A 26,491-nucleotide genomic window follows, 5' to 3' on the forward strand; every position below is an offset into this window, starting at 1 on the left:
GAGCAAATTGGGCAAGGCTTCCATCAAGCAACATTACTGCTAAAGTAATGACCACACACAGCCGAGCTAGGAGCCAGTGCCCACCGCATTAGCGCCTTTAATGTTAGCACAATTAGCGGGCCGTATAGCCCGCAGACTGGCATTACATAGATAGAGAGGGTCTGGCCGGCAAGGCGGCTACTCACTGCAGTGCTTCTCATCACTCTCGTCACCGCAGTCGTTGACACGGTCGCACACCCAGTACTTGGGCTTGCACATCCCGTTGTCACAGGCAAACTGGTCCTTTTCACATTCTGAAAATAGCAAGAGGAAACAGCCAGTGTGTCAGAGGCTTCTATCACACAGACATGCACACACACAGGAATGTGAGGTGAGTGGGAAGTAGGTGAAGGGAAGGTAAGGGGGAGAGGTAACGTGAGGTGAGGGGGGAGAGAGGGAGGGGAGTGAGGGGGGGGAGTGAGGGAGAGTTGAGGGGGAGTGAGGTGAGGTCAAGCAAGGACAGTGTCTACTTACTGCAGTTCATTTCATCACTCATGTCCCCACAGTCGTTCCAGCCGTCACAATGCAGCTCCTTCTTGATACAGAATCCAGAGCCACAGGCAAACTGGTTGGGGCAAGCTGCACACAGTAACAGAATAGAGAGAATGAGGTGGGGGGAGGAGGGGGATGAGAGCGAGGGAGGAGGGGGATGAGAGAGAGAAAGATGGAGAGAGAGCGAGTGACAGAAGGAGTGTGAGGGAATGACAGTGTATAGTCGGCCCATCCGTCTTGTTGCCTTCTGCTCGTACCCATTGATCAAAGCAATTAGAAATCCATTATGGCCCCAACTCTGAGAGAGCAGCACTACAGAGGGTGGAGGGGACGAGGGGAGTGGAGGGGACTGAGATGGAAACTAGAAGTGCTCCTGACTGACAGCCAGATAAAACAGACAATAATATATTATTATTGAACCGTCTCTGTCTGAGTGTGCCACTGGGTTTGGGGCACTAGTTCAGTTGTTATAGTGACGATTCCTTGGTCATATAGCAACTTTCACATGAATAACACTACCACTCCCATATCAGTTGCCATAAGAGGGGTTTGAAAACCGTCCCGTAAAATGGTAGCACCTTCATAGGACGTTTTATACAATCCAGAGTCATACAGTGCCCTCCACAATTATTGGCACCCCTGTTTAAGATGTGGTCGAGGACTTCCAAAAATTCTATTTTTTTTTAAACAACATAGAACCCAAATGCAAAAAAAGAGAAAAATCCAACCTTTTATTTAAGTACATTACTTTGTTGTAAAAAAAAAAAATTCACACATTTAGAAAAAAAATAACTTGAAATCATGTGTCCCACAATTATTGGCACCCCTGATGTTAATACTTTGTACAACCCCCTTTTGCCAACAAGACAGCACTTAATCTCCTCCTATAACATTTCACAAGATTGGAGAACACAGAGAGAGGGATCTTTGACCATTCTTCTTTGCACAATCTTTCTAGATCATCCAGTGTCCTGGGTCCTCTCTTATGCACTCTCCTCTTTAGCTCGCCCCACAGGTTTTCGATTGGGTTGAGGTCTGGGGACTGAGATGGCCATGGGAGGACCTTGAGTTTGTGACTGCTGAACCATTTTTGTGTAGATTTTGCCACATGTTTTGGATCATTATCCTGCTGAAAGACCCAATGACGACCCATCTTCAGCTTTCTGGCAGAGGCCATCAGGTTTTTATTTAAAATGTCCTGGTAGTTCAAAGCTTTCATAATGCCATGCACCCTAACAAGGTTCCCAGGGCCTTTGGAAGAGAAACAGGCCCACAGCATCACAGATCCTCCACCATACTTCACGGTGGGCATGAGGTGCTTTCGGAATACTCATCTTTTGTTTTACGCCAGACCCACTTAGAGTGTTTGTTGCCAAAAAGCTCAATCTTAGTCTCATCTGACCAAAGCACACAATCCCAGTTGAAGTCCCAGTGCCGCTTAGCAAACTCCAGACGTTTACGTTTGTGAGTGTTAGTGAGAAAAGGCTTTTTCCTTGCATGCCTCCCAAACAGCTTGTTGGCATGTAGAGGGCGTCTGATGGTTGTTTTGGAGACTTTGTGACCCCAAGATGCCACTCTTTGATGCAATTCTGTGACAGTGAGCTTAGGACTTTTTTTACTTCTCTTACCATCCTCCTCACTGTGCGTTGTGGCAAGATAAACTTGGGACCTCTTCCAGCCTTGTTTGTCACTGTTCCAGTTGTTTTAAACTTCTTAATGATTCCTCTAACTGTAGATACGGGCAAGTTAAGGCGAGTGGCTATTTTCTTGTAGCCATTGCCTGACTTATGAAGGTCGACACAAATCTGCCTTACTTGAATGGTGTGTTCTCTTGTCTTTGCCATGTTGACAAATGGGTAAGAGAAATAGGCCTCTGTGTCACGTCATATTTATATCCCAGGGAAACAGGAAGTCATGAATTACTAATTAAAAGTTCCTAGATACCCTGACCAACTTTAGCAACTACAGAAAAATCTATTAAAAAAAAAATCTATTAACATTTTCAGCTGAATTGTTAGGGGTGCCAATAATTGTGGGACACATGATTTCAAGTTTTTTTTTTTCTAAATGTGTGATTTTTTTTTTTACCACCAAAGTAATGTACTTAAATAAAAGGTTGGATTTTTCTATTTTTTTGCATTTGGGTTCTATGTTGTTTTAAAAAAAATGAGAATTTTTGGAAGTCCTCGACCACATCTTAAACAGGGGTGCCAATAATAGTGGAGGGCACTGTATATAACACCAGAGAAACTACTCACGGTTGGAAGGATCGTATGCATTGTACTGAGCCAGGAAGCCTTTGTCTGTGAAGGACTCGTCAGAGTGGAACACCACAACCAGAGAGCTGGTGGTACTGGTCAGGGCCAGAGAAGACATCTCCCCACAGTACCTGACAAAGAAACAGTGGAAATACTGACATCGTATGTCAATGGAATGTGATGGTTTAAAGCAGAGGACACATTTCCTTTATCCTGTGATAATCAATAAAGTCCAGTAAGTAGAGGGAAAGTCTTACTTGGTGCCCATGACCTCTATGTAGTCTTTGTGACACACCCTGACGTCCACTCTCGGCTCCTTCATACGGAACATGGTGAACTTGACACGTACCTGCTTCCCTGCAGGGACCTGAGAGACAGAGGACGTGGATAGATCATTAACCAGGGTTGTGTTAATGTGAGTCTTAAGAGTTGGAAAATGCTACCACTCCTCCCCTCTAACCTGCTCCTTAGGTGTGCACTTGTTCAATCCTCCTCATCGATTCAAAATAAATGGTGTAGAAAATATGGTGGGAACTCCCTCGAGCCTGCTTACACCAATCCAATGATTTCAAATCCACAAGGGGAATGGGACCAAGTGGCAGGTGTAGGGAATTGGAACTCAACCTACAGTAACTGTTGGAGAACACCCAGCCCACCTCCTCCCCCCAGACACACAGCCTTAATGGCTGCTGCTGCAATAGGACAGATGAAGATGGAAGAGGTACTGAACAGCCTGGCTGACATCCTGCAGCCTCAGCATTCCCCTCATACAGAGCATTGGATAGTTCAGGAAAGAGGGGACTAGATAGGGGTACCAGATAGAGGGGGTAAATCTAGCGGTACCAGAGAGAGGGTGTAAATAGAGAGGTACCAGAGAGAGAGGGGGTAAATAGAGACGTACCAGAGAGAGAGGGGGTAAATAGAGAGGGACCAGAGAGAGAGGGGGTAAATAGAGAGGGACCAGAGAGAGAGGGGGTAAATAGAGAGGGACCAGAGAGAGAGGGGGTAAATAGAGAGGGACCAGAGAGAGAGGGGGTAAATAGAGAGGGACCAGAGAGAGAGGGGGTAAATAGAGGGACCAGAGAAAGGGGGTAAATAGAGAGGGACCAGAGAGAGAGGGGGTAAATAGAGAGGGACCAGAGAGAGAGGGGGTAAATAGAGGGACCAGAGAAAGGGGGTAAATAGAGCGGGACCAGAGAGAGAGGGGGTAAATAGAGAGGGACCAGAGAGAGGGGGTAACAGAAGGGGCTATGGTGCAGCATCACCTACCTCAATGGTCCACTTGCAGTCCAGGGCTGGTGGGTAGAAGCTGGGATAATGGGGGGAGCTGAAGTTCCCCTGAGCATCACTCAGGACTCCTCCACAACTTTTGGCTAAAATGGCAACAGTTGGGTCATTAGAGTGTTCATCATGTTCAAGATGGACTGTTTGAGTGGCATTGTCGTTGTACCTGTTACAGATAAGGGGATGACTGTGTCATGTTAGCTTACATGTTGTTAGGGGGATGATTGAGTACTCTGCCCTGAAGCCGGGCCTCTGGACATTGCTGTCGGTGATGAGGTTGATGAGCATGATGTTACTGGACGACACCACCTCCAGGGAATTGGTAGGAGGCCTCTGACCACACTTGCTGTAGGAGGAGATTCATACAGGAAATGGAGACGTCAACCAATGACAGGGCTGGGCAACACTGATCAAGGTGTGGGACTTCAATTCATTCAATGACAGAATGAGGTGCAGGCATGAAAGGCATAAACCATCAGTATACCATCTACACTGTGTTGCTAGAGTGACATTTCACACTTTCAATAAAACAAATTAAATCAGAAAAGTCCATTAAATATATTTGAAATGTCTAAATAATTGATGAGCACCCACACATCAAAAAGCATCAAATCAACTATTAAAAAGGGGGAAAAAATAGCAGAGTGGAGATCAATAGATCACTCTTGGGCTCTCGCCTCACTCTTGCCCGCTCAGACACACACACACACACACAGCATTTCAAAGTCAAACAGGTATTTTAGCTAAACGTTCGTGCATTGTGGGCCGGCGGCCGGAGCCACAGAGGTGTGAATGACACTGCAAGAGCAACACTACATCTACCTGCAGCAGGGTAATGCCATTAGAAACTACTGTATTATGGCTCTCATAAACCTGGTGTCACCTTGGATAAAGCTGATGGGCTGAGCAGCAATATAAAAATCTTACGCATCGCCTGGCTACCCGCATTTGTTTGGCGAAGGATTTGGAACTTGAAATTGCCTGCAGTGTAGCCGCCACGGATTTGCACTCAGGTGGCCACAGTGGGAGAGAGAGAGATCCGGCCGCCCACAGAGTCCACAGACAACCAACCGTAATTACACACAGCAGCATGGTGGCCGAGTGGCACCCCTGGTAGATTGGAAAAGAGAGGTCCTTTTGAGCCAACTCAATCTCACTGAAGTTCCCCAATGTTAACAGTGAAAGACGACGTGCTGGAATAAATGCACCAGGATACCAACAAGTAACTAAAATCACCAATGATGTGACGGGAATGAAGTCCACAGCATTCACTACACTTCAAAACTACAGTTTTCTCCCATGTTTTTCTATTCCCACCAGGCACCTTAGCCAAATATAAAGTGATGTTCCGGTCCCTCTTGGGAATCTTGGAAAACTACATGACACACTTTTACTTTATTTTCTCATTAAATAAGCATATGTTGGTACTGGTAGTATGCATGTCTTGGTTGGACAATAATTCATAAAAGGTTGTAAACAAGTGGGATACACTGAGCGTACAAAACCGTCTAATATTGAGTTGCACCGCCCACTTTTGCCCTCAGAAGTTGTGTCAAGTTGGCTGGATGTCCTTTGGGTGGTGGGCCATTCTTGATACACACGGGAAACTGTTGACCGTGAAAAACCCAGCAGTGTTGCAGTTCTTGACACCGTCAAACCGGTGCGCCTGTCACCTACTTCCATACCCCGTTGAAAGGCACTTACGTTTTTTGTCTTGCCCATTCACCCTCTGAATGGCATGCATACACAATCCATGTTTCAATTGGCTTAAAAATTCTTCTTTAACCTGTCTCCTCCCCTTCATCTACACTGATTGAAGTGGATTTAACAGGTGACATCAATAAGGAATCATAGGTTTCACCTGGATTCACCTGGTCAGTCTCTCATGGAAAGAGCAGGTGTTCCTAATGTTTTGTATACTCAGTGTATGTTTCTTGGTAGGGTGAAGAATATATTATTTATTGCGTTGAAAGAAAGCAAGCTTGAAGTTATGACTTTCTGCTTCCTTTTTCCCACTGTTAACATAGCTTTATCGATTGGAAACAAACCCACATTCTCGCAGCACAACAACCTATCAATTACACTTAGCCTAGACACCAGGTAACCACATTCGATCGAACAAAGCCCATATGTCTCACACAAATCTGCAATCTTACAATTGAATTCACTTGTCTGTGTATCATTGCTGATATTAAGCTGGAGTTTGTCACAGATTTCCTTGGGCTGTGGAGAATAGCTGCATTATGACAAACATTGGCCTGATTCAGCCTCTCTCATCAACATCCCTATACAATAATCTTTGGGTCCATGAAAAACACTAATAAAAATCAATGCATTATTAATATTATTTATCATCATCATCACAGTAGTGGTTGTGAGAGCACTCACTGAGTGATGGCCTGGGACTCGTCCGGGCTGAGGGAGTCGTAGATGGACACAAAGTCATCGGAGCAGTCGTCCTCTATGTGGAAGTGGGAGAATCGGACTGAGATGGCATTCTGTTCTGGGGCTCTGATCTGCCACTGGCAGCGGGACTGGGCCGGGTACTGATCTGGAAAGCCTGGAGACTGGAAGCTCTGAACTAAAGTGTCAGCCTCCAACCGGAAGAAACACTCGTCATCTGACGGGCAGGAATGAACAGCATAACAGATTACATTAGTAGATGTACAGACATTCAGGTACAGTAGCCCAACAAGGCCGTGGGTTTTCCCTGGTCAGCTCACATGCTAAGGAAAAACTCTGGACTCGCTACTCCCAAAAGTGCAAACGTCAAGGCAGATAACATAGTTGAAAAAAAGATTAGAGCTGTGTTGTATGGCATCAATCAAAATGTCATATCATGGTGTGGAGAAATGTACACATCTTATACACTGTTCATCATGCAATTTCATCTGTTGATGCAATGTCAACTATCAACTCTCATCTGAAATTAAATGTAACATGCGTAAAATCGTTTGAGGATTATGCGTCAACACAGAGGGTAAAAAATATATGAGTGAAATAGGCCAACATCAATTTTTATTCAGTAGTCCACTCATGTACTATATAGCCAGGGCTCTCAATCTCTTCATGACTGGAGTAGCAGTAGCAGTAGCATTATGTATCAAGCTGGGCAGGCATTCGTCACAGACTGGCAGCAGCAGGGTGAACATCTAGCGGGCTGGAAAATTACAGCGGCAAGTGATTGAAACGCGAGACAGCGGGTTTACTCACCAGCTCTGGGGTTCCTGGCCATCCTGGGGTCTGTGACTGGAGAGAAGGGGGGGGGGGAAGGAGACAGAGTGGTGGAGTAAGAGGGGGAGGGAGACGAGAGAAAAGGAGAGATGGAGAAGGAGGAGAGGGAGAGGGGAAATGAGAGATAAGGAGGGAGGGTTAAGAGAGTGTTACCAAACTGAGAGGCTGATAGAGTTTGATGCATGGGTATATTATATTTGGGTTGCCGTACGCACTGCTGTTAAAAGACAGCTGCCAATGGACTGTTGTTTAACGCCCCCCCCCTCTCCTTGCCCCGCGGAGCCCAGCGATACATCTCTGTCTAACCGTCTGACAGCCACATCAAATCATATAAACAGAAATCATTTTAAAGAGAGCAAAACCACTAAGTCATATAGGGTGCCCTTTTTGCAATGCAATGTGATGTAGACAGAAGCTAGAAGAATGACAATGGCTAGCACTAAGCAGGCAGGCAGCTAGAGGACAGCCCAGAGGCCAGCTACTGTAACGTCATTAGAGGACCCAAACTACATAGTGTCCAATCTCTGATACAATACAAACAGAGAGGCGTCCCTTATACCTCCATGTTATCTTATTAGGGCATATCAGAGACATCTACCTGCATAGAACAGCCATTAATGGCAAAAATCAGATCAGATATGAATGCTTATGAAAGATGACAGAGGGGGCTTGCTTCAGACAGTACATTGCTCTTCATTAAAAACCACCCTTTAGTTCAGGGGAGGCCAACCCTCCTTCTGGAGAGCTACTGGGTGTGCAGGCTTTTGCTCCAACTCTGTTACCCCTCATTCAGCTAATCAAGGTCTTGGTGAGCAGCTAATTAGTAGAATGAGGGGTGTTGGATTTGGGTTGAAGCGGAAGCTTGCAGGACTCAGGTTAACTCTCCAGGAGGAGGGTTGGTCTCTGCTGCCTTAGTTTAAACCCTAAGTCTATAGATAGAACCCCCTGCCCCAAAGACTACACCCCCTGGTTTGGTCTTGACTGGGTGGTACTAACTACTAACTCACGTGAGGCAGTGACTTCGCTGATGTGGAGGTTCTGGCCGGAGCTTTTGCCCTGCTCCCTGATGCCATTCCACAGCACCTCCAGGACCCGCTCCTCAGAGAACTCTGGCAGCATCTCCAGGTCCGCTGCCGGGATGTCAAACTGGGTCCAGTAGTAGGCCAGCACCCCCTCACTGGAGAGAGAGGGATTTGAAGGAAGGACTAGAAGACCAAACTGTGCTGACTGAGGCCTTCATGGATCACTCACAGTCATGCACTTCAACGTTTCTATAGTGCAGTTTTAACGAAACCCCTCCTCAAGTACAGCTGGTGTTTTGAGTTGCTGCAATGGACTTCCATTGTCCAAATTACACTTATCCAATAAGAATTTTCAAAGATTCATATTATGTAATAAACAAAGTGATCACATGACTAGCTTTATGGCCAACTGTACATGACCAACATGCAGAAACTGCACATCCCAGAATGCTCTCCTACCTGAAGGCGCTCACCACAGACTTGGTGTAGTACTTCGAGAGGAACTCAACTTGTTTGTAGTTGATCTTAAGCTGGAGAAAAAAAGCCAAAACATAACAATTATCATTCACTAGGTTACCTGATGACCCATTTGTTTTTACCATGGCGAAGAGAGGGAGCCATGACCTCAGAGTTCTGCTGAATCCTCCATATAAGGTTTAATTGATCAAGGTTACCGTGGTGTTGGGAGTGCGCCAGGTATTGGCCAGTTAGATACCAAGAAAAGTGGTGGTGGTGGTGGTGTGTGTGTGTGTGTTTGTGTTCTGTTGTCACATTAATGCTCAGTGAACAGTAATCTAGAATTATATTCAGACCACCTCAGTATTCACACATACCTTACATTGTCACTCACGCAGATATACATACTAAAGCATTGCCACACTGATCGGAGGTTTAGCAATAGCAGTTTACCATTGTCATGTTCCCAAGTGGCAATACACACATCTCCATTACTCCAATGAAAGGAAATGTTTTTGGAGGGAATAACAGAATAACTAGATGATGTTCTCTCTTCCAGTCCACCCACACAAATGTGCATTTAGCAATCTCCTTCCACCAGGAGAAAAACATGCTGTGGCGGATAGCTACAACAAACCTTCCGAGAGAGAGAGAAACTGAATCTCAGTCAGTTCTGAACTCTGACACCTGACTTTATACCGTACCTGGCCTAAAGGGTACTGTGTGTGGAGGTAAGGGTATAGGACCAGTCATCCATCAAAAGTTCAACTCATTTCAACTTTTGTCTGTCAACATATGACCACCATAGAAAAACAATAAGCTCAATCTGTTTTTTGAACAGAACATCACCAGGACATGGCATCTGAGCCTAAACCGGGGTCAAACTCACTATCTCTTCCAGGTCATCTGCCAGCTTGTTGAACTCTGTGCTGGTGGGGTCCTCCAGATTCTGGTTGTAGGGCACGTTGTCCAGCTTCATGTGCCCGCTATACACTCGCTGAGCTGGGACACGCTTCATACTTATGGTGTCCGCCGACTCCCTGTCTTTGACTGGGGGGAAAGAGAGTGGGAGAAAGAGGAAGTAGTTTAGAAAAGTTCTACATGCAACACCAATGCCTCCTCATAAACTTCCAGAGATGGTTAATAGGGATTCTCTGCTGGAGCGACTAAAAAGAGAACAACAGTGATTTAGGAGAATTAGGAGTTTGTTTATCTCTCTGTAAAACCTCTGATCAGGCTGTAGAGTGAGCGTGTGTGTGACTGTCTGTCAGGGTGTTCCGTCTACTCTTGACCGCGCCCCTTTACTCCCCTGAATTATTAACAACAACCAAATTAAGGCCTGTCAAACAGGTTAACATCAATGTCAAAGTAAAACTTCCAAACGTTACACTTATTTCAGATATTTGTATCAAACGTCTAGGCCTTCAAATAAGCAGTCAGGCAGCGCTCCACTTTATAGTGGAGCCTGTGAATGTGAAATATCCTGGGTTTAGATTGGCCAATGGCAGTTGGCTAGGGCTGCCAACTCAAACCAAAGTCCTTCCGGGTAGATTATAAAAAGCTGTTCGACATTGTTTACATTGAGCTATCCATTTTATATTCAGACATTAGAAGAAACAAACCTCCCAGAATACTCCAAGCCAAACGGAGAGGGTTGGAAATCAGCAACATTACTACAGTTGGAGTTATTGAGCCACTTTGGGGCATCCTTTACATTTTCACTCAGTCAGACTGAGTGAAAGTACCTACAGTCTATGATTATTACATGCATTAGTCTCAGACTAAATAGTAAAGTTGTACTCACTAGCAAAGAGCCAGATGAGGATTCCTGCCACGGCTGCCAAGACAAGCAGAGCAATGAGGACCCCCACTATCACGCCAGTCTTCTTCTTCGATGCCATCTTCTCTTTGTTATCCAGAAAGGTGACCAGCTCATGCCGCCCGTTCTGACCCTAGGTAGACAGAGGCAGAGAGACAGACAGACAAAGAGGGGAGAAAATAAGATAAGTTAATTTCTTACATACAGTTATATGATGAGATTACTATTACTCAAGATGTAGGAGTACAATAACGTATCCAGTGTACTGTATGTGAGTCATCTAACTTGCAGGAAATCATCAGGACATGGAAATTGTTAGGAGGAGATCATAGTTTCAGGAAGAGTCTGAACATTAAGTACAAGACAGTAGCTATAGCCACCTCCAGACTCACCATATGAGGTGAAAGTAATGACAGTGGGCTTGTAAAAAGCTACAAAGGAAAAGCATGTGACTTCAACAAAGGCACTAGAAACAAAGTGCCAATTCTACTGTTCCTGGCATCAGACAGTTCCCGTCGTCAACATTCGAACAGTAAAAAAATAAAATAAAAAATAAAAAAGTGATTCTGTTGCTCGGCAAGAAAAATCAAGAAGCAACAGCATTTTCCCAAAGAGGAACTGATCCAACTCACTGTTGTCATCAGGAAGGGTTATGTATCATTAGTATAACCTATGCCATACCTCTCATTTCACATTGGAGGCCAAAACCTTACTAATGGACTCAAAGAGATGAGAGACAGAGAGAGACAGGCAGAGAGAGAGAGATGTCCTTGAGGTGTTGCCATAGAAAGTTCAGTGTGTGTCTATCAGTGCAGTAGTCAGATGTGTGGTGTGTGTAGGTCAGCAGGGGAAAGACAGACAATTGCGTTGTTTGTTAAACTGACCGCCATCTGGATCATCACCCTGTATTAGACTATTGATGGTGAATTGCGAAGACGTCTAACACTGATTCACACCATAACAACGTCAGAAATGTATCTGTTTCACATTACTTTATAAATGTTTTTGTTTAATTTGTACCCCACACAAAACAAATAGGGAGAATCACTGACAAGTTGAAACAGGCTCAGAACGAATCCTGCCGTCAAAACAGGCCCAACCAGTTTAGTGACCTGAGAGCACACGCTCTGCATTGCAGAGAAGACCTCCATGGCACTCTGTACATGCTCCACCTTCTCTAAGGAACAGCCAACTGTGAGCAAGTACTTGGTGACATCATCAACAATACTCCCTAGCCACTGCCTCACCATGTCCCTCAACGTCAACAAAATGAAGGAGCTGAACGTGGACTTCAGGAAACAGCAGAGGGAGCACGCCCCTATCTACATCGACAGGACCACAGTGGAGAAGGTGAAAAGCTTCAAGTTCCTTGGCGTACACATCACTGACAATCTGAAATGGTCCACCCACACAGACAGAGTGGTAAAGAAAGCACAACAGTGCCTCTTCAACCTCAGGAGTTTGAAGAAATTCGGCTTGGCCCCCAAGACCCTCACAAACCTTTACAGATGCACAATTGAGAGAATCCTGTTGGGCTGTATCACCACCTGGTTTGGCAACTGCACAGCTCGCAACCGCAGGGCTCTCCAGAGGGTGGTGCAGTCTGCCCTCCAGGACACCTACAGCACCCGATGTCACAGGAAGACCAAAAAGATCATCAAGGACATCAACCACCTGTGCCACAGCCTGTTCACCCCGCTACCATCCAGAAGGTGAGGTCAGTACAGGTGCATCAAAGCTGTACTGAAAAACAGCTTCTATCTCAAGGCCATCAGACTTTTAAATAGCCATCACTAGCCGGCTACCACCCGGTTACTCAACCCTGCACCTTCGAGGCTGCTGCCCGATATACATACACATGGAATCACTGGTCACTTTAACAATGTTTACATACTGCTTTACTCATTTCATATGAATATACTGTATTCTATTCTACTATATTTTAGTCAATGACCCTCCGACATTGCTCATCCTAATATTTACAGTTGAAGTCGGAAGTTTACATACACTTAGGTTGGAGTCATTAAAACTCGTTTTTCAACCACTCCACAAATTTCTTGTTAACAAACTATAGTTTTGGCAAGTCGGTTAGGACATCTACTTTGTGCATGACACAAGTAATCTTTCCAACAATTGATTACAGACAGATTATTTCACTTATAATTCAATGTAACACAATTCCAGTGGGTCAGAAGTTTACACACTAAGTTGTCTGTGCCTTTAAACAGCTTGGAAAATTCCAGAAAATGATGTCATTCTGAAATTCATGTCATTCTGATAGGCTCATTGATATCATTTGAGTCATTTGGAGGTGTACCTGTGGATTTATTTCAAGGCCTACCTTCAAACTCAGTGCCTCTTTGCTTGACATCATGGGAAAATCAAAAGAAATCAGCCAAGACCTCAGAAATAAAATTGTAGACCTCCACAAGTCTGGTTCATCCTTGGGAGCAATTTCCAAACGCCTGAAGGTACAACGTTAATCTGTAAAAACAATAGTACGCAAGTATAAACACCATGGGACCAAGCAGCCGTCATACCACTGAGGAAGGGGACGTGTTCTGTCTCCTAGAGATGAATGTACTTTGGTGCGAAAAGTGCAAATCAATCCCAGAACAACAGCAAAGGACCTTGTGAAGATGGTGGAGGAAATAGGTACAAAAGTGTCGATATCCACAGTAAAATGAGTCCTATATCGACATAACCTGAAAGGCCGCTCAGCAAGGAAGAAGCCACTGCTCCAAACCCGCCATAAAAAAGCCAGACTACGGTTTGCAACACCACATGGGGACAAAGATCGTATTTTTTGGAGAAATGTCCTCTGGTCTGATGAAACAAAAATAGAACTGTTTGGCCATAATGACCATCGTTTTTATTTTGGAGGAAAAAGGAGGTACTTGCAAACTGAAGAACACCATCCCAACCGTGAAGCACGGGGGTTGCGGCATCATGCTGTGGGGTGCTTTGCTGCAGGAGGGATTGGTGGACTTCACAGAATAGATGGCATCATGAGGAAGGAAAAGTATGTGGATATATTGAAGCAACATCTCAAGACATCAGTCAGGAAGTTAAAGCTTGGTCGCAAATGGGTCTTCCAAATGGACAATGACCCCAAGCATACTTCCAAAGTTGTGGCAAAATGGCTTAAGGACAACAAAGTCAAGGTATTGGAGTGGCCATCACAATGCCCTGACCTCAATCCTATAGAAAATCTGTGGGCAGAACTGAAAAAGCGTGTGCGAGCAAGGAAGCCTATAAACCTGACTCAGTTACACCAGCTCTGTCAGGAGGAATGGGCCAAAATTCACCCAACTTATTGTGGGAAGCTTGTGGAAGGCTACCCGAAACATTTGACCCAAGTTAAACAATTTAAAGGCAATGCTACCAAATACTAATTGAGTGTATGTAAACTTCTGACCCACTGGGAATGTGATGAAAGAAATAAAAGCTGAAATAAATAATTCTCTACTATTATTCTGACATTTCACATTCTTAAAATAAAGTGGTGACCCTAACTGACCTAAGACAGGGAATTGTTACTAGGATTAAATGTCAGGAATTGTGAAAAACTGAGTTTAAATGTATTTGGCTAAGGTGTATGTAAACTTCCGACTTCAACTGTATATATTTCTTAATGCTACTCTTTTACTTTTAGATGTGTGCATTGTTGTGAATTGATAGATATTCCTGCACTGTTGGAGCTAGGAACACAAGCATTTCGCTACACCCGCAATAACATCTGCTAAATATGTGTATGTGACAATAAAATTTGATGTCATTTTGACTTATGGGCGTATAGTGACTGTCCATATCAGCCCTCTCTCTCTCTCTCTCCCTACAGTGCTTCAGTATGATGGGTATGTTCAGGGCTACCTGAGGCATAGGCTAAGACCTATGTGCCCTGCCCTGGGTCCTGGGTGTGTGTCCGAGTCCTCTTGCGCACGCAGACGACAGAGAGCGATTACAGAGCAGTTAGTAATCACCACACACAGTTGCCTCTGCGCCTGTGGCCCAGCGTGGAGAGAAGGACCCGATCCACCATTAGGGACGGGAGAATCGCTTCGGTATTAAATCAATTTGTCAGAAGTGCCACCCCTTAAGATGGGGGCTCAATTACACTGGTCTAGATGATAACTCATTGCAATTAAAGCCATTCTTACCATGCTCCGGCTCTCACACATGCCTCCTAATTGGAATTTCTAACAGCAATCATGGCCTGGAATTAAGGGAATCATTAGGGGTGGGGTCAGTGAGCGCTCGGGGGTCGCTCTCTCCATCAGTCACCCTGATCACAGCCTAATAAAACCATTACATGCTTTTCGTCATATCCCCTTTCTCTCAATCTCTCTGCCCTCAAACAAAAATACTACTTCCTCCAGTTAGATCCATTTGTGAACTGTGCTGGATGTCTTTCCAACTACAGGCCTCAGTGGTGTCCTATGATTACACAGGAAATGGTGTTGAATGCAGTAGACACACACAACTTTCACTGACAGTATTAACAGAACAAGAGAAAACAAATCAAAACACTGCAAAAGCCTGTCACAGTATTATGCCTGTAAAAAACACCACAAAAATGTCAAATACAGTGCCTTCAGAAAGTATTCATACCCCTTGACTTATTCCACATTTTGTTGTTACAGCCGGAATTCAAAATTGATTTCATTAATTTCTCACCCATCTACACACAATACCCCATAATGACTAAATGTTTTTAGAAATTTTAGCAAATGTACATAAGTATTCAAACCCGAGTCAATACATATTAGAATCACATTTGGCAGCAGTTACAGCTGTGAGTCTTTCTGGGTAAGTATGAAAAAAATAAAAAAATAATGTATGCACTCTAACTGTAAGTCGCTCTGGATAAGAGTGTCTGCTAAAATGACTAAAATGTCGATGTAAAATGTAAGTCTCTAAGAGCTTTGCAAACCTGGATTGTACAATATTTGCCCATTATTATTTTCAAAATTTTTCAAGCTCTGTCAAATTGGTTGTTGATCACTGCTAGAAAACCATTTAAGACTTGCCATAGATTTTCAAGCAGATTTAATCCAAAACTGTAACTCGGCCACTCAGGAACATTTACTGTCTTCTTGGTAAGCATCTCCAGTGTAGATTTGGCCTTGTGTTTTAGGTTATTGTCGTACTGAAAGGTGAATTAATCTCCCATTGTCTGTTGCAAAGCAGACTGAACCAGGTTTTCCACTAGGGTTTTGTCTGTGCTTAGCTCCATTCCTTTTCTTTTTATCCTGATTAAACTCCTCAGACCTTAACGATTACAAGCGTACCCATAACACGATGCAGCCACCACTATGCTTGAAAATCTGGAGAGTGGTCCTCAGCAATGTGTTGTATTTGTCCCAAACATAACTTTGTATTCAATACAAAAAGTGAAATGCTTTGCCACATTTTTTGCAGTATTACTTTAGTGCTTTGTTGCAAACAGGGTGCATATTTTGAAATCGTTTTATTCTGTACAGGCTTCCTTATTTTCACTTGTGTATCAAATTCACTGCTCAACTGAGGGACCTTACAATTATCTGTATGTGTGGGGTACAGAGATGAGGTAGTCATTCAAAAAACATGTTAACACTATTGCACACAGAGTGAATCCATGCAATTTATGTGACTTGTTTAGCAAATGTTTATTCCTGAACTTATGTAGGTTTGCCATAACAAAGGGGTTGAATACTTATTGACTCAAGACACTTCAGCTTTTAATTTTTTATTAATTAGTAAACATTTCTAAAAACATAATTATACTTATTGTGCATAGGCCAGTGACAGAAAATCTAAGTGTAATCCATTTTAAATTCAGACTGTAACACAACAAAATGTGGAAAAAGTCAAAGGGTGTGAATACTTTCTGAAGGCACTGTATGTGACTACTACAAGCACAAGGTGACATCTGCAGAGCTAATGGTATTAACTAAACAGTAAGGCATAGTAGGACTAGCTAGGCCTACAGTAGGGTCGCAGCATATTAGTCAAACCAGTTAGACTGATGGGTAATGAGGTGTTCTGTACTGAGAGGTGTGGTTCAGAGAAATAGCTAACACTGACAAGCACCTTTTCACACACACCCATTTGATGTTTGTAATGTAAACATACATATGTGCATCCTCTGTGGGTTTTTCATATTGTATTGTACATTACATGATGTGGCTTCAGATAGTGGGAATGAAAGTTAAAGTAGTAGTCTGATTCAGCCTGCACAATATAACTGAGCAGAGCAACTGTGCTTTCAATAGACAGGGATTCCATCCGTTTAAACATTAACCAAGAGTCTCAATGGTTGTTATTTCAATCCTCAATCAGTATCTATGTAGCACCTTTCCAATGTCAGCTCCACCAGAACTTTAGAAACCTGTTGGTTGAAATATCTCAGCCTCGAACTACATGACAACTGCATTGTGAGAAAGAGAGTAGCGAGAGCGTGTGAGACCAAGAGACCTGAATGGCTTACAATTCACAAATTAAGTGATCTATTTATAAAAGTGTAATGCATTTGTGAAAGCATATTTAATGTACATTTCACATCAAATGTGACTACACTAACCTTCTCTGGCTAGTAACATTAACTTTAATTGAAAATGTACAGCGTTATAATTAAGTCATGATATAGCTAGAGTGGGGGAAAAAAAGTATTTAGTCAGCCACCAATTGTGTAAGTTCTCCCACTTAAAAAGATGAGAGAGGCCTGTAATTTTCATCATAGGTACACGTCAACTATGACAGACAAATTGAGAATATTTTTCTCCAGAAAATGACATTGTAGGATTTTTAATGAATTTATTTGCAAATTATGGTGGAAAATAAGTATTTGGTCCCCTACAAACAAGCAAGATTTCTGGCTCTCACAGACCTGTAACTTCTTCTTTAAGAGGCTCCTCTGTCCTCCACTCGTTACCTGTATTAATGGCACCTGTTTGAACTTGTTATCAGTATAAAAGACACCTGTCCACAACCTCAAACAGTCACACTCCAAACTCCACTATGGCCAAGACCAAAGAGCTGTCAAAGGACACCAGAAACAAAATTGTAGACCTGCACCAGGCTGGGAAGACTGAATCTGCAATAGGTAAGCAGCTTGGTTTGAAGAAATCAACTGTGGGAGCAATTATTAGGAAATGGAAGACATACAAGACCACTGATAATCTCCCTCGATCTGGGGCTCCACGCAAGATCTCACCCCGTGGGGTCAAAATGATCACAAGAACGGTGAGCAAAAATCCCAGAACCACACGGGGGGACCTAGTGAATGACCTGCAGAGAGCTGGGACCAAAGTAACAAAGCCTACCATCAGTAACACACTACGCCGCCAGGGACTCAAATCCTGCAGTGCCAGACGTGTCCCCCTGCTTAAGCCAGTACATGTCCAGGCCTGTCTGAAGTTTGCTAGAGTGCATTTGGATGATCCAGAAGAGGATTGGGAGAATGTCAGATGAAACCAAAATAGAACTTTTTGGTAAAAACTCAACTTGTCCTGTTTGGAGGACAAAGAATGCTGAGTTGCATCCAAAGAACACCATACCTACTGTGAAGCATGGGGGTGGAAACATCATGCTTTGGGGCTGTTTTTCTGCAAAGGGACCAGGACGACTGATCCGTGTAAAGGAAATAATGAATGGGGCCATGTATCGTGAGATTTTGAGTGAAAACCTCCTTCCATCAGCAAGGGCATTGAAGATGAAACGTGGCTGGGTCTTTCAGCATGACAATGATCCCAAACACACCACCCGGGCAACGAAGGAGTGGCTTCGTAAGAAGCATTTCAATGTCCTGGAGTGGCCTAGCCAGTCTCCAGATCTCAACCCCATAGAAAATCTTTGGAGGGAGTTGAAAGTCCGTGTTGCCCAGCGACAGCCCCAAAACATCACTGCTCTAGAGGAGATCTGCATGGAGGAATGGGCCAAAATACCAGCAACAGTGTGTGAAAACCTTGTGAAGACTTACAGAAAACGTTTGACCTGTGTCATTGCCAACAAAGTATTGAGAAACGTTTGTTATTGACCAAATACTTATTTTCCACCATAATTTGCAAATAAATTCATAAAAAATCCTACAATGTGATTTTCTGGAAAAAAAATGCTCATTTTGTCTGTCATAGTTGACGTGTACCTATGATGAAAATTACAGGCCTCTCTCATCTTTTTAAGTGGGAGAACTTGCACAATTGGTGGCTGACTAAATACTTTTTTCCCCCACTGTATGCTTCGTTAATGACAATGAGCATTCTAATAGTCCCCGTTATTATGTTATGGAACTTTGACCATATAATAACCCATAACATCACATTAGAGACAAGTGGTAGAAAATGGTCATGACAAGTGTCACTACTATGGACATTGTAGAGGCTGCAGTAGGCAGGGTTAACGGGCCGTTCCACAGGACGGTCAGGAGATAAGACCGCAGACTGTCGGAGAGTCCCTGGCTGAATTCCTACCTGGGTGTTCCGTTACTGCTCACCTCCACTCTGACCCACACCGCTCACTCACTACCAGACACAGAGCAAGGGAAAGAGGAGAGAGGACAGAGGGTGCTCTGATCTGACCGAAACAGCCACATTCCTTCGTAATCACACTCCACTGCTGATACCAATCATGTCTGAACAGGGCACTCTGATCTCACCTGACCCTCAGCTCAACCTTGGGATCTCTGGAATTCTAAGATCAGAATATTGCTGTTGTGCCCTTAAATTTGGGGATCCACCTTGTTTATGGATGTAGTGCATATCCTCCTGTATAAATAGATACTCTGTGAACAATTATGCCAGTCGGTAGGAGAATGTGTATTACAGGACAAAATAGAGTTGGTGGTGGTTATAATACCGGAATCACTTTCTAGTTCTCTTGCTTCGTTTCTAGATAACCTTTCTTAAAGTGCAATTTAAATAGGCAATCTGTGATTCAAACAATAAATAAAAAAGTGTGTGCCCCGCCACTGTTTTGGTAAAAACCTGAGGTATGAAGCTGGAGAAATGCAACCACTCAAATTCATAGAAAGTTTCATAGTTTCAAGTTTTAATATCACATGCACAAGTACAGTGAAATGCCTTTCTTGCAAACTCAAAACCCAACAATGCAATAATCAATAACAATGAATTACTAGAAAAAAAGAAAAGTAATACACAAAGTAAGTACCTCTTGCTGTGCAGCAGCAGAGAAAATAGTCTATGGTTCGGGTCTGATGATTATTCGGGCATTATTTTCACACCGCCTGATAAAGAGGTCCTGGATGGCAGGGAGCTCGGCCCCAGTGATGTACTGGGCTGTCTGCACAACCCTCTGTAGCGCCATGCGATCAAGGTCGGTGCTATTGCCATACCAAGCAGTGATGCAGCCAGTCAATATGCTCTCAATGGTACAGCTGTAAAACCTTTTCAGGATTTGAGGGACAAACTTTTTCAACCTCCTGAGAGGGAAGAGGTACTGTCGCAAGCACTGACCGTCCATGATATCAAAATGATAGATTTAACCATGTTGAGAATATACAGTGTTTGTTAACGTTTACATTGTTTACAAACATTAGAACTATAACAAGCTTATATTCTAGGTTCTGATGGGGTACGACAGTTGAACTATGCTCATGAGGCATTTATAAGTTATATTCTTCAAGAATCAATGGGTATACCAAACATTAGGAACACCTTCCCAGTTCACCTGGTCAGTCTGTCATAGAAAGAGCAGGTGTTCTTAATGTTTTGTATACTCAGTGTATATCATTAATTTATAATTTACTTAAGTCCAAAAATGGATGTAGCAAGTGCAATTTAGCTAGGCGAAAAACTTTTAATCTTTACACAAACTCTGAGAATGATTTCTTTCCCTATTATAAAACTCACCTCACTTATAAGTCCCCTATGCATACCCCACAAGACATGCCACCAGAGGTCCCTTCACAGTCCCCAAGTCCGGAACAGACTGTGGGAGGTGCACAGTACTACATAGAGCCATGACTCTATTCCACATCAAGTAACTGATGCAAGCAGTAAATTCACATGTATTTTTTTTATGGATAAAAATGCACCTTATGGAACAACGGGGACTGTGAAGAGACACACACACAGGCACACGCATACACATACACGATAACATAGGCACTATACACACGTACACGATTTTGTGTTGTAGATATGTGGTAGTAGAGTAGTGGCCTGAGGGCACACACTTAATTTGTGTATGTTGTGAAATTGTAAGTAATGTTTTTTTAATTGTATAAAACTGCCTTAATTTTGCTGGACCCCACCAAGAGTAACTTCTGCTGCCTTGGCTGCTGCCATAATAAATACAAATACTCAAGGATATTCACACAGGAAATCCTAAAATGGTAACTGAGGAAATGACAAACACAAATCAGGACTATGACATCATTCCCCTATACTAAGGTGGATAACATACAGCGCCTTCAGAAAGTATTCATAACCCTTCAAAATGGATTCAAAATGGATTAAATATCCCATAATGACAAAGCGAAAACATGTTATTTGACATTTTTGCAAATGTATTGAAAATGAAATACAGAAATAGCTAAATGTACATAGGTATTCACAACCCAGAGTCACCTTTGGCAGCAATTACAGCTGTGAGTCTTTCTGGGTAAGTCTCTAATGCTGCGTTTATATGGTACGAGAGACTGAAAACAATGACATCCGGTTTGCAATGAGAGCACAACGGTAAATGCCGTTGAGGCTGGCGGTGAATGCCGTCAGCTGCCACGGTAGACGGAACTTCCCGCCAGAGTTAAAATATTTCAACATTTGCTGTAGCGATGTTTTCTACCCGATGTTGATTTGCACTGTTTGTTTACTGAAATCACCATAGCAATGCATACCGTTGTGCTGGCTTGCTTTTGCTGTCACTGTCTTTTTTGCTTTCTTGTCCCACTATGCCAACTTGTATGACAGTTTTTGCGTCACTTGTCTAAATGCAGTATAAGAGCTTTGCACACCAGGATTGTACAATATTTGTACATTATTCTTTTTAAAAGATTATTCAAGCTCAGTCAAGTTGATTGTTGTTCATTGCTAGACAGCCATTTAAGTCTTGCCAAAATTTAACTAGGCCACTCGATGTCGTCTTGGTAAGCAACTCCGGTGTATATTTGGCCTTGTGTCTGTTGGAAAGCAGACAAACAGGTTTTCCTCTAGGATTTTGCCTGTGCTTAGCTCTATCCCATTTAATGGGAGTGGTACTCCATGATGTGTTGTGTTTACTACAAACATAACGCTTTCTATTCAGGACATAAAAGTTCATTTGTTTGCCACATTTTTGCAGTTTTACTTTACTGCCTTATTGCAATAGAATGCATGTTTTGGAATAGTTTTATTATGTACATGCTTCCTTCTTTTCACTCTGTCATTTAGGTTAGTATTGTGGAGTACAGTAACTACAATGTTGTTGATCCATCCTCAGTTCTCTCCTATCACAGCCATTAAGCTCTGTAACTGTTTTAAAGTCACCATTGGCCTCATGGTGAAATCCCTGAGCGGTTTCCTTCCTCTCTGGCAACTGAGTTAGCAAGGACAGTATCTTTGTAGTGACTGGGTGTATTGATACACCATCCAAAATGTAATGAATAACTTCACCATGCTCAAAAGGGACATTCAATGTCTTTTCTTTTTTTTTACCCATCTACCAATAGGTTCCCTTCTTTGCGAGGCATTGGAAAACCTCCCTGGTCTATGTGGTTGAATCTGTGTTTGAAATTCACTGCTCGACTGAGGGACCTTACACATATTGTATGTGTGGGGTACAGAGATGAGGTAGTCATTCAAAAATCATGCTAACCACTATTATTGTACAAACTGTGAGTCCATGCAACTTATTATGTGACTTGTTAAGCAAATCTTTACTCCTCAACTGATTTAGGTGTGTCATAACAAAGGGGTTGAATACTTATTGACTCAATATTTTCATATAATTAATTTGTAAAAATGTCTAAAAACATAATACCACTTTGACATTATGGGGTATTGTGTGTAGGCCAGTGACAGAGCATATGAGCGGAGTGGAGCGGTGATAATCTCAGCTCCTCGCTCACAGAGCTGTTCACCCCTCCGCTCCCCCCGCTCAAAGCCACATCAGGCCAGTCCGCTCATTATCGCTCAGCGCTCAACGAAGTTTGCATCGCGCTCCACTCAAATCGCCCCCTCGCTCACTCCAAAAAATGAAAAAAATCTGCATGTATTTCACTTTTAGCTTAAACCACAGCCTTACCTCCCAAAGAACAACGACAACATTTTCCAAATATAAATGTTTTATTTCAAATTACAAATTAGGCCTAGCCTATGTAAGAAGGAATATACACAAAAAGTCCTGTAAAAATAAAACGAATCAATGGGCCTAATTATATAAATAAAAATATACAGGCTATACATCAAAGTTTTAAAAGTAAATTAACTATTAGGCCAAAATTCTGATAACTGAACTTTTGCGCAGCTTGCACGTGGATTAAATTTTAATTGGCTTATATCCATTGTCAAACTTTAAAATAAAAAAAAATAAAAAAATGAATTGCTTTCCTTATCTACAGTTCTTTTGAGTTCACCTTCAAGAACACAAGTTTGGCCAATGTCTGAGGCTTCAGACTCATGCGGTGGTTTCTTGACAGCAGGCCAGCAGCTGAGAAAACCCTCTCTGCGCTCGCAGACCCGCTTGGGATGCTGAACACAATGCGAGCTACTTTAGCCAGGTGGGGAAAAGATGTGGAGTTTTCTTTCCAAAATCGAATAACATCTGCGTCCGGGTTCTGTCTCGGGGATGAGAGGTAATTTTCGACTTCACCTTTGGCGTCTCCGGTTATGCGTAGCTGCTCACTGAAGTATAACCCGAACAGGCGAGCTCTTTTTGGTTCAGGCTCGGGATTCAGGTCAGCGGCGGGTGGGGTGTCTGTCTCGGGTGTCCCGCTGGGAGCGTTAATTTCCTCAACTTCTTTTATGAGGAGGTCGCGGATCTCCCCGAGTTTGTTGCATACAGACTCATCTCGGATTATCCATTCTGTCTTGAAATGGGGATCTAACACTGATGCTAAAATGAGATGTTTATCAGTATAGTATATTCCATAGCGAATTGACACGTTGTTTGCCAATGTTTCTGAAAAAGCAGCGATGCCCATTGAAAGTGCAGCGTGAGTGTCATCGGTGAGCAGGGATTTGATTTCTGTGACAGCAGGGAGGATCATCCCCAGGTTCCCCAGCTCCTTCTGCATTTTGTCTGTGAGGTCTGCCAGTGGTGTCAGCACACTGACAAGGTGCGTCAGCTGCCGTACTTGATTCAGGGTGATGTTAGCAACATTAGACTTGAGTTTGTTTTGCCATAACGGGTCTTTTTGGAACAACCGGATGAACGACAATCATCCGCAGCTGGCTGCTCCATCGAGTGGCGCAGGCATTTGTGGGGCGGACACCTAATTGGTCGGTTTCCTCTGTGTTCAGGGTGCTCTTGCGTACACTTTTCACCAGGTGCCCGACTTTCACTAACAGCCTATTAATGTTGTCGTGCTCGTTAATGGCGTCTTTGATCGCCAGCTGAAGCATGTGAATGGGGCATCTCAGATGTAAATTTGACACAGTAAAGTACTGATTTATCATAGTTTCTACATTAGAGGTTATCACTTCCACATGGACTTGCGAGGGCGCAGGTGGTTCCTCATCCTCCTCTTCATGTTCTGCGCTGCTGCTGGCATCCGCGGTCACTTCACCCTCCGCCTCCTCTTCAGTGCCAGGGAGGAGGTTAAATGCCATGATCATGTTGCTGGCACTGTCAGTGACGACCCGAATCACACGTCGTTGCACGTTCCAATATTTCAGTACACTTTCATACTTTTGGTAAATACGATCTGGGGTATGGTGCCCCTGTATGTGCTCACAGCCCAACAAAACCGTGTGCCCCCGGAACGTCCCATCAATGAAACTGGCCACGATGCCAAGGAAGCTGTCTACTGTCTACTGGTCCAAATGTCCGCTGACAGAACAAGCCCATCACCATTTTGCAGTAGGTCTTGCAGTTTGGCTTCCATCTCTTCCAGGGCATGTGGCATGAGTGTGTCCCGTACGGTGTTGTAGCATGGGGGGGTGTAGCCCGGTTGAGCTGCGCTGGCGAAGTGTTGCATCCCTTCGCGTTCTCCTTTACTCAGCGGTTCATAGTCCATGTAAATAATTTTTTTTAAATGCTACATCCAGCTCTCTTTTTCTCTCCCTTGTTATGGTTGGGCCTTTGTGTGCAGTGAAGAAACTTTTGAATTCCTCAACCCTTTTCTCTTGTTGCTGCTGCTGCTGCTGCTCCTCTTGCTCTATAAAATACAAATTCATGGACGACACAAATTAAATTAAACAAACCATATATTAGGCCTACTTTGAATGACAAAACGAATTTGTTTGAATATTAGGTTATATTTACTTTACACTTTTGTTACAAGTTACCCTATTCAACTTGCTAACCTTTTGCTTTCTTCCCAGCGTGTTCACGTAGCACACTTTCGTGTTTTCGAGAGATGTGTCTTTTTAGATTCCAAAATGAATCTTTACTGACTGAAACGATGTCACCACATTCTTTTTCTTGAACCACATCATTGTTAGTTAGTTTGATATTAATAGTACACCTGTATGACTTCTCATTTTCCTTTTTGAAGTACTTGGTGAACTCCATTATTGAGCCGAGTTTTGACTGAAAATAGTCTACTGTTGATGACTGTGCAAGACACAGATGGATTCTGGGTCAGGCTTGAGCATGCTTCAGACACGTGGTGTGAGCAGAGCGAAATTGGAGCGGGACATAGGGCGACGCTCTGTCCTTTTAAAAATGCCACTCTGCGCTCTGTCCAAAATCCGTCCGCTCGCGCTCCCCGCTCGCTCCCGCTCCACTCCGCTCACATGCTCTGGCCAGTGGCAGAAAATCCCAATTTAAGTCATTTTAAATTCAGGCTGTAAAACAACAAAATGTGGAAAAGTTAAGGGGTGTGAATACTTTCTGAAAGAACTGTATGTTTGATTCATGGGTTATCTATGGTTGCCATAAATAACCATTCAACAAAGACAACTTAGAGGCTGAGAAAATAGAATATGATAGTGAGGAAACTTCATACAGCAATACACTCTTTATTGGGATCAGGGTTGAGAGAAACAACTAATACCATACATAAAGATATACACAAAAGTATGTGGACACCCCTTCAAATTAGTGGATTTGGCAATTTCAGCAACACCTGTTGCTGACAGGTGTATAAAATCAAACACACGGCCATGCAATCTCCATAGACAAACATTGGCAGTAGAATGGCCTTACTGAAGAGCTGTGACTTTCAACGAGGCACCGTCATAGGATGCCACCTTTCCAACAAGTCAGTTCGACAAATTTCTGCCCTGCTAGAGCTGCCCCAGTCAACTGTAAGTGCTGTTATTTTGAAGTGGAAATGTCTAGGAGCAACAACGGCTCAGCCACGAAGTGGTAGGCCACACAAGCTCACAGAACAGGATCACTGGGTGCTGTCATCCGACGGATGAATCTGGGTTTGGCGGATGCCAGGAGAACGCTACCTGCCCCAATGCATAGTGCCAACTGTAAAGTTTGGTGGAGAAGGAATAATGGTCTGGCGCTGTTTTTCATGGTTCGGGCTAGACCCCTTAGTTCCAGTGAAGGGAAATCTTAACACTACAGCATGCAATTACATTCTAGATAATTCTGTGCTTCCAACTTTGTTTGGGGAAGGCCCTTTCCTGTTTCAGCATGACAGTGCCCTGTGCACAAAGCGAGGTCCATACAGAAATGGTTTGTCGAGATCCGTGTGGAAGAACTTGACTGGCCTGCACAGAGCCCTGACCTCAACCCCATCGAACACCTTTGGGATGAATTGGAAAGCAGACTGCAAGCCAGGCCTAATTGCC

General features: G+C 43.4%; 1 protein-coding gene across 3 annotated transcripts in view; it reads right to left on the bottom strand.

Moving 5' to 3' along the window:
* LOC121556970 (suppressor of tumorigenicity 14 protein homolog) overlaps positions 1–26,491 on the bottom strand; it is a 40,538-nt gene that overhangs the window by 10,251 nt on the left and 3,796 nt on the right. For all 3 annotated transcript variants that reach the window (XM_041870856.2, XM_041870855.2, XM_041870854.2), the window contains exons 2-13: positions 10,590–10,737; positions 9,675–9,835; positions 8,789–8,859; positions 8,315–8,484; positions 7,287–7,322; positions 6,462–6,693; positions 4,280–4,419; positions 4,059–4,162; positions 3,047–3,156; positions 2,790–2,920; positions 514–618; positions 186–293 (exon numbers count right to left, since the gene is read on the bottom strand). In XM_041870856.2, coding sequence (XP_041726790.1) covers positions 186–293; positions 514–618; positions 2,790–2,920; positions 3,047–3,156; positions 4,059–4,162; positions 4,280–4,419; positions 6,462–6,693; positions 7,287–7,322; positions 8,315–8,484; positions 8,789–8,859; positions 9,675–9,835; positions 10,590–10,737 — 1,516 coding nt within the window. The remainder of the gene's footprint in view (positions 1–185; positions 294–513; positions 619–2,789; positions 2,921–3,046; positions 3,157–4,058; positions 4,163–4,279; positions 4,420–6,461; positions 6,694–7,286; positions 7,323–8,314; positions 8,485–8,788; positions 8,860–9,674; positions 9,836–10,589; positions 10,738–26,491) is intronic.

This window comes from Coregonus clupeaformis, chromosome 17 (assembly GCF_020615455.1).
Source record: "Coregonus clupeaformis isolate EN_2021a chromosome 17, ASM2061545v1, whole genome shotgun sequence".
NCBI lineage: Eukaryota > Metazoa > Chordata > Actinopteri > Salmoniformes > Salmonidae > Coregonus > Coregonus clupeaformis.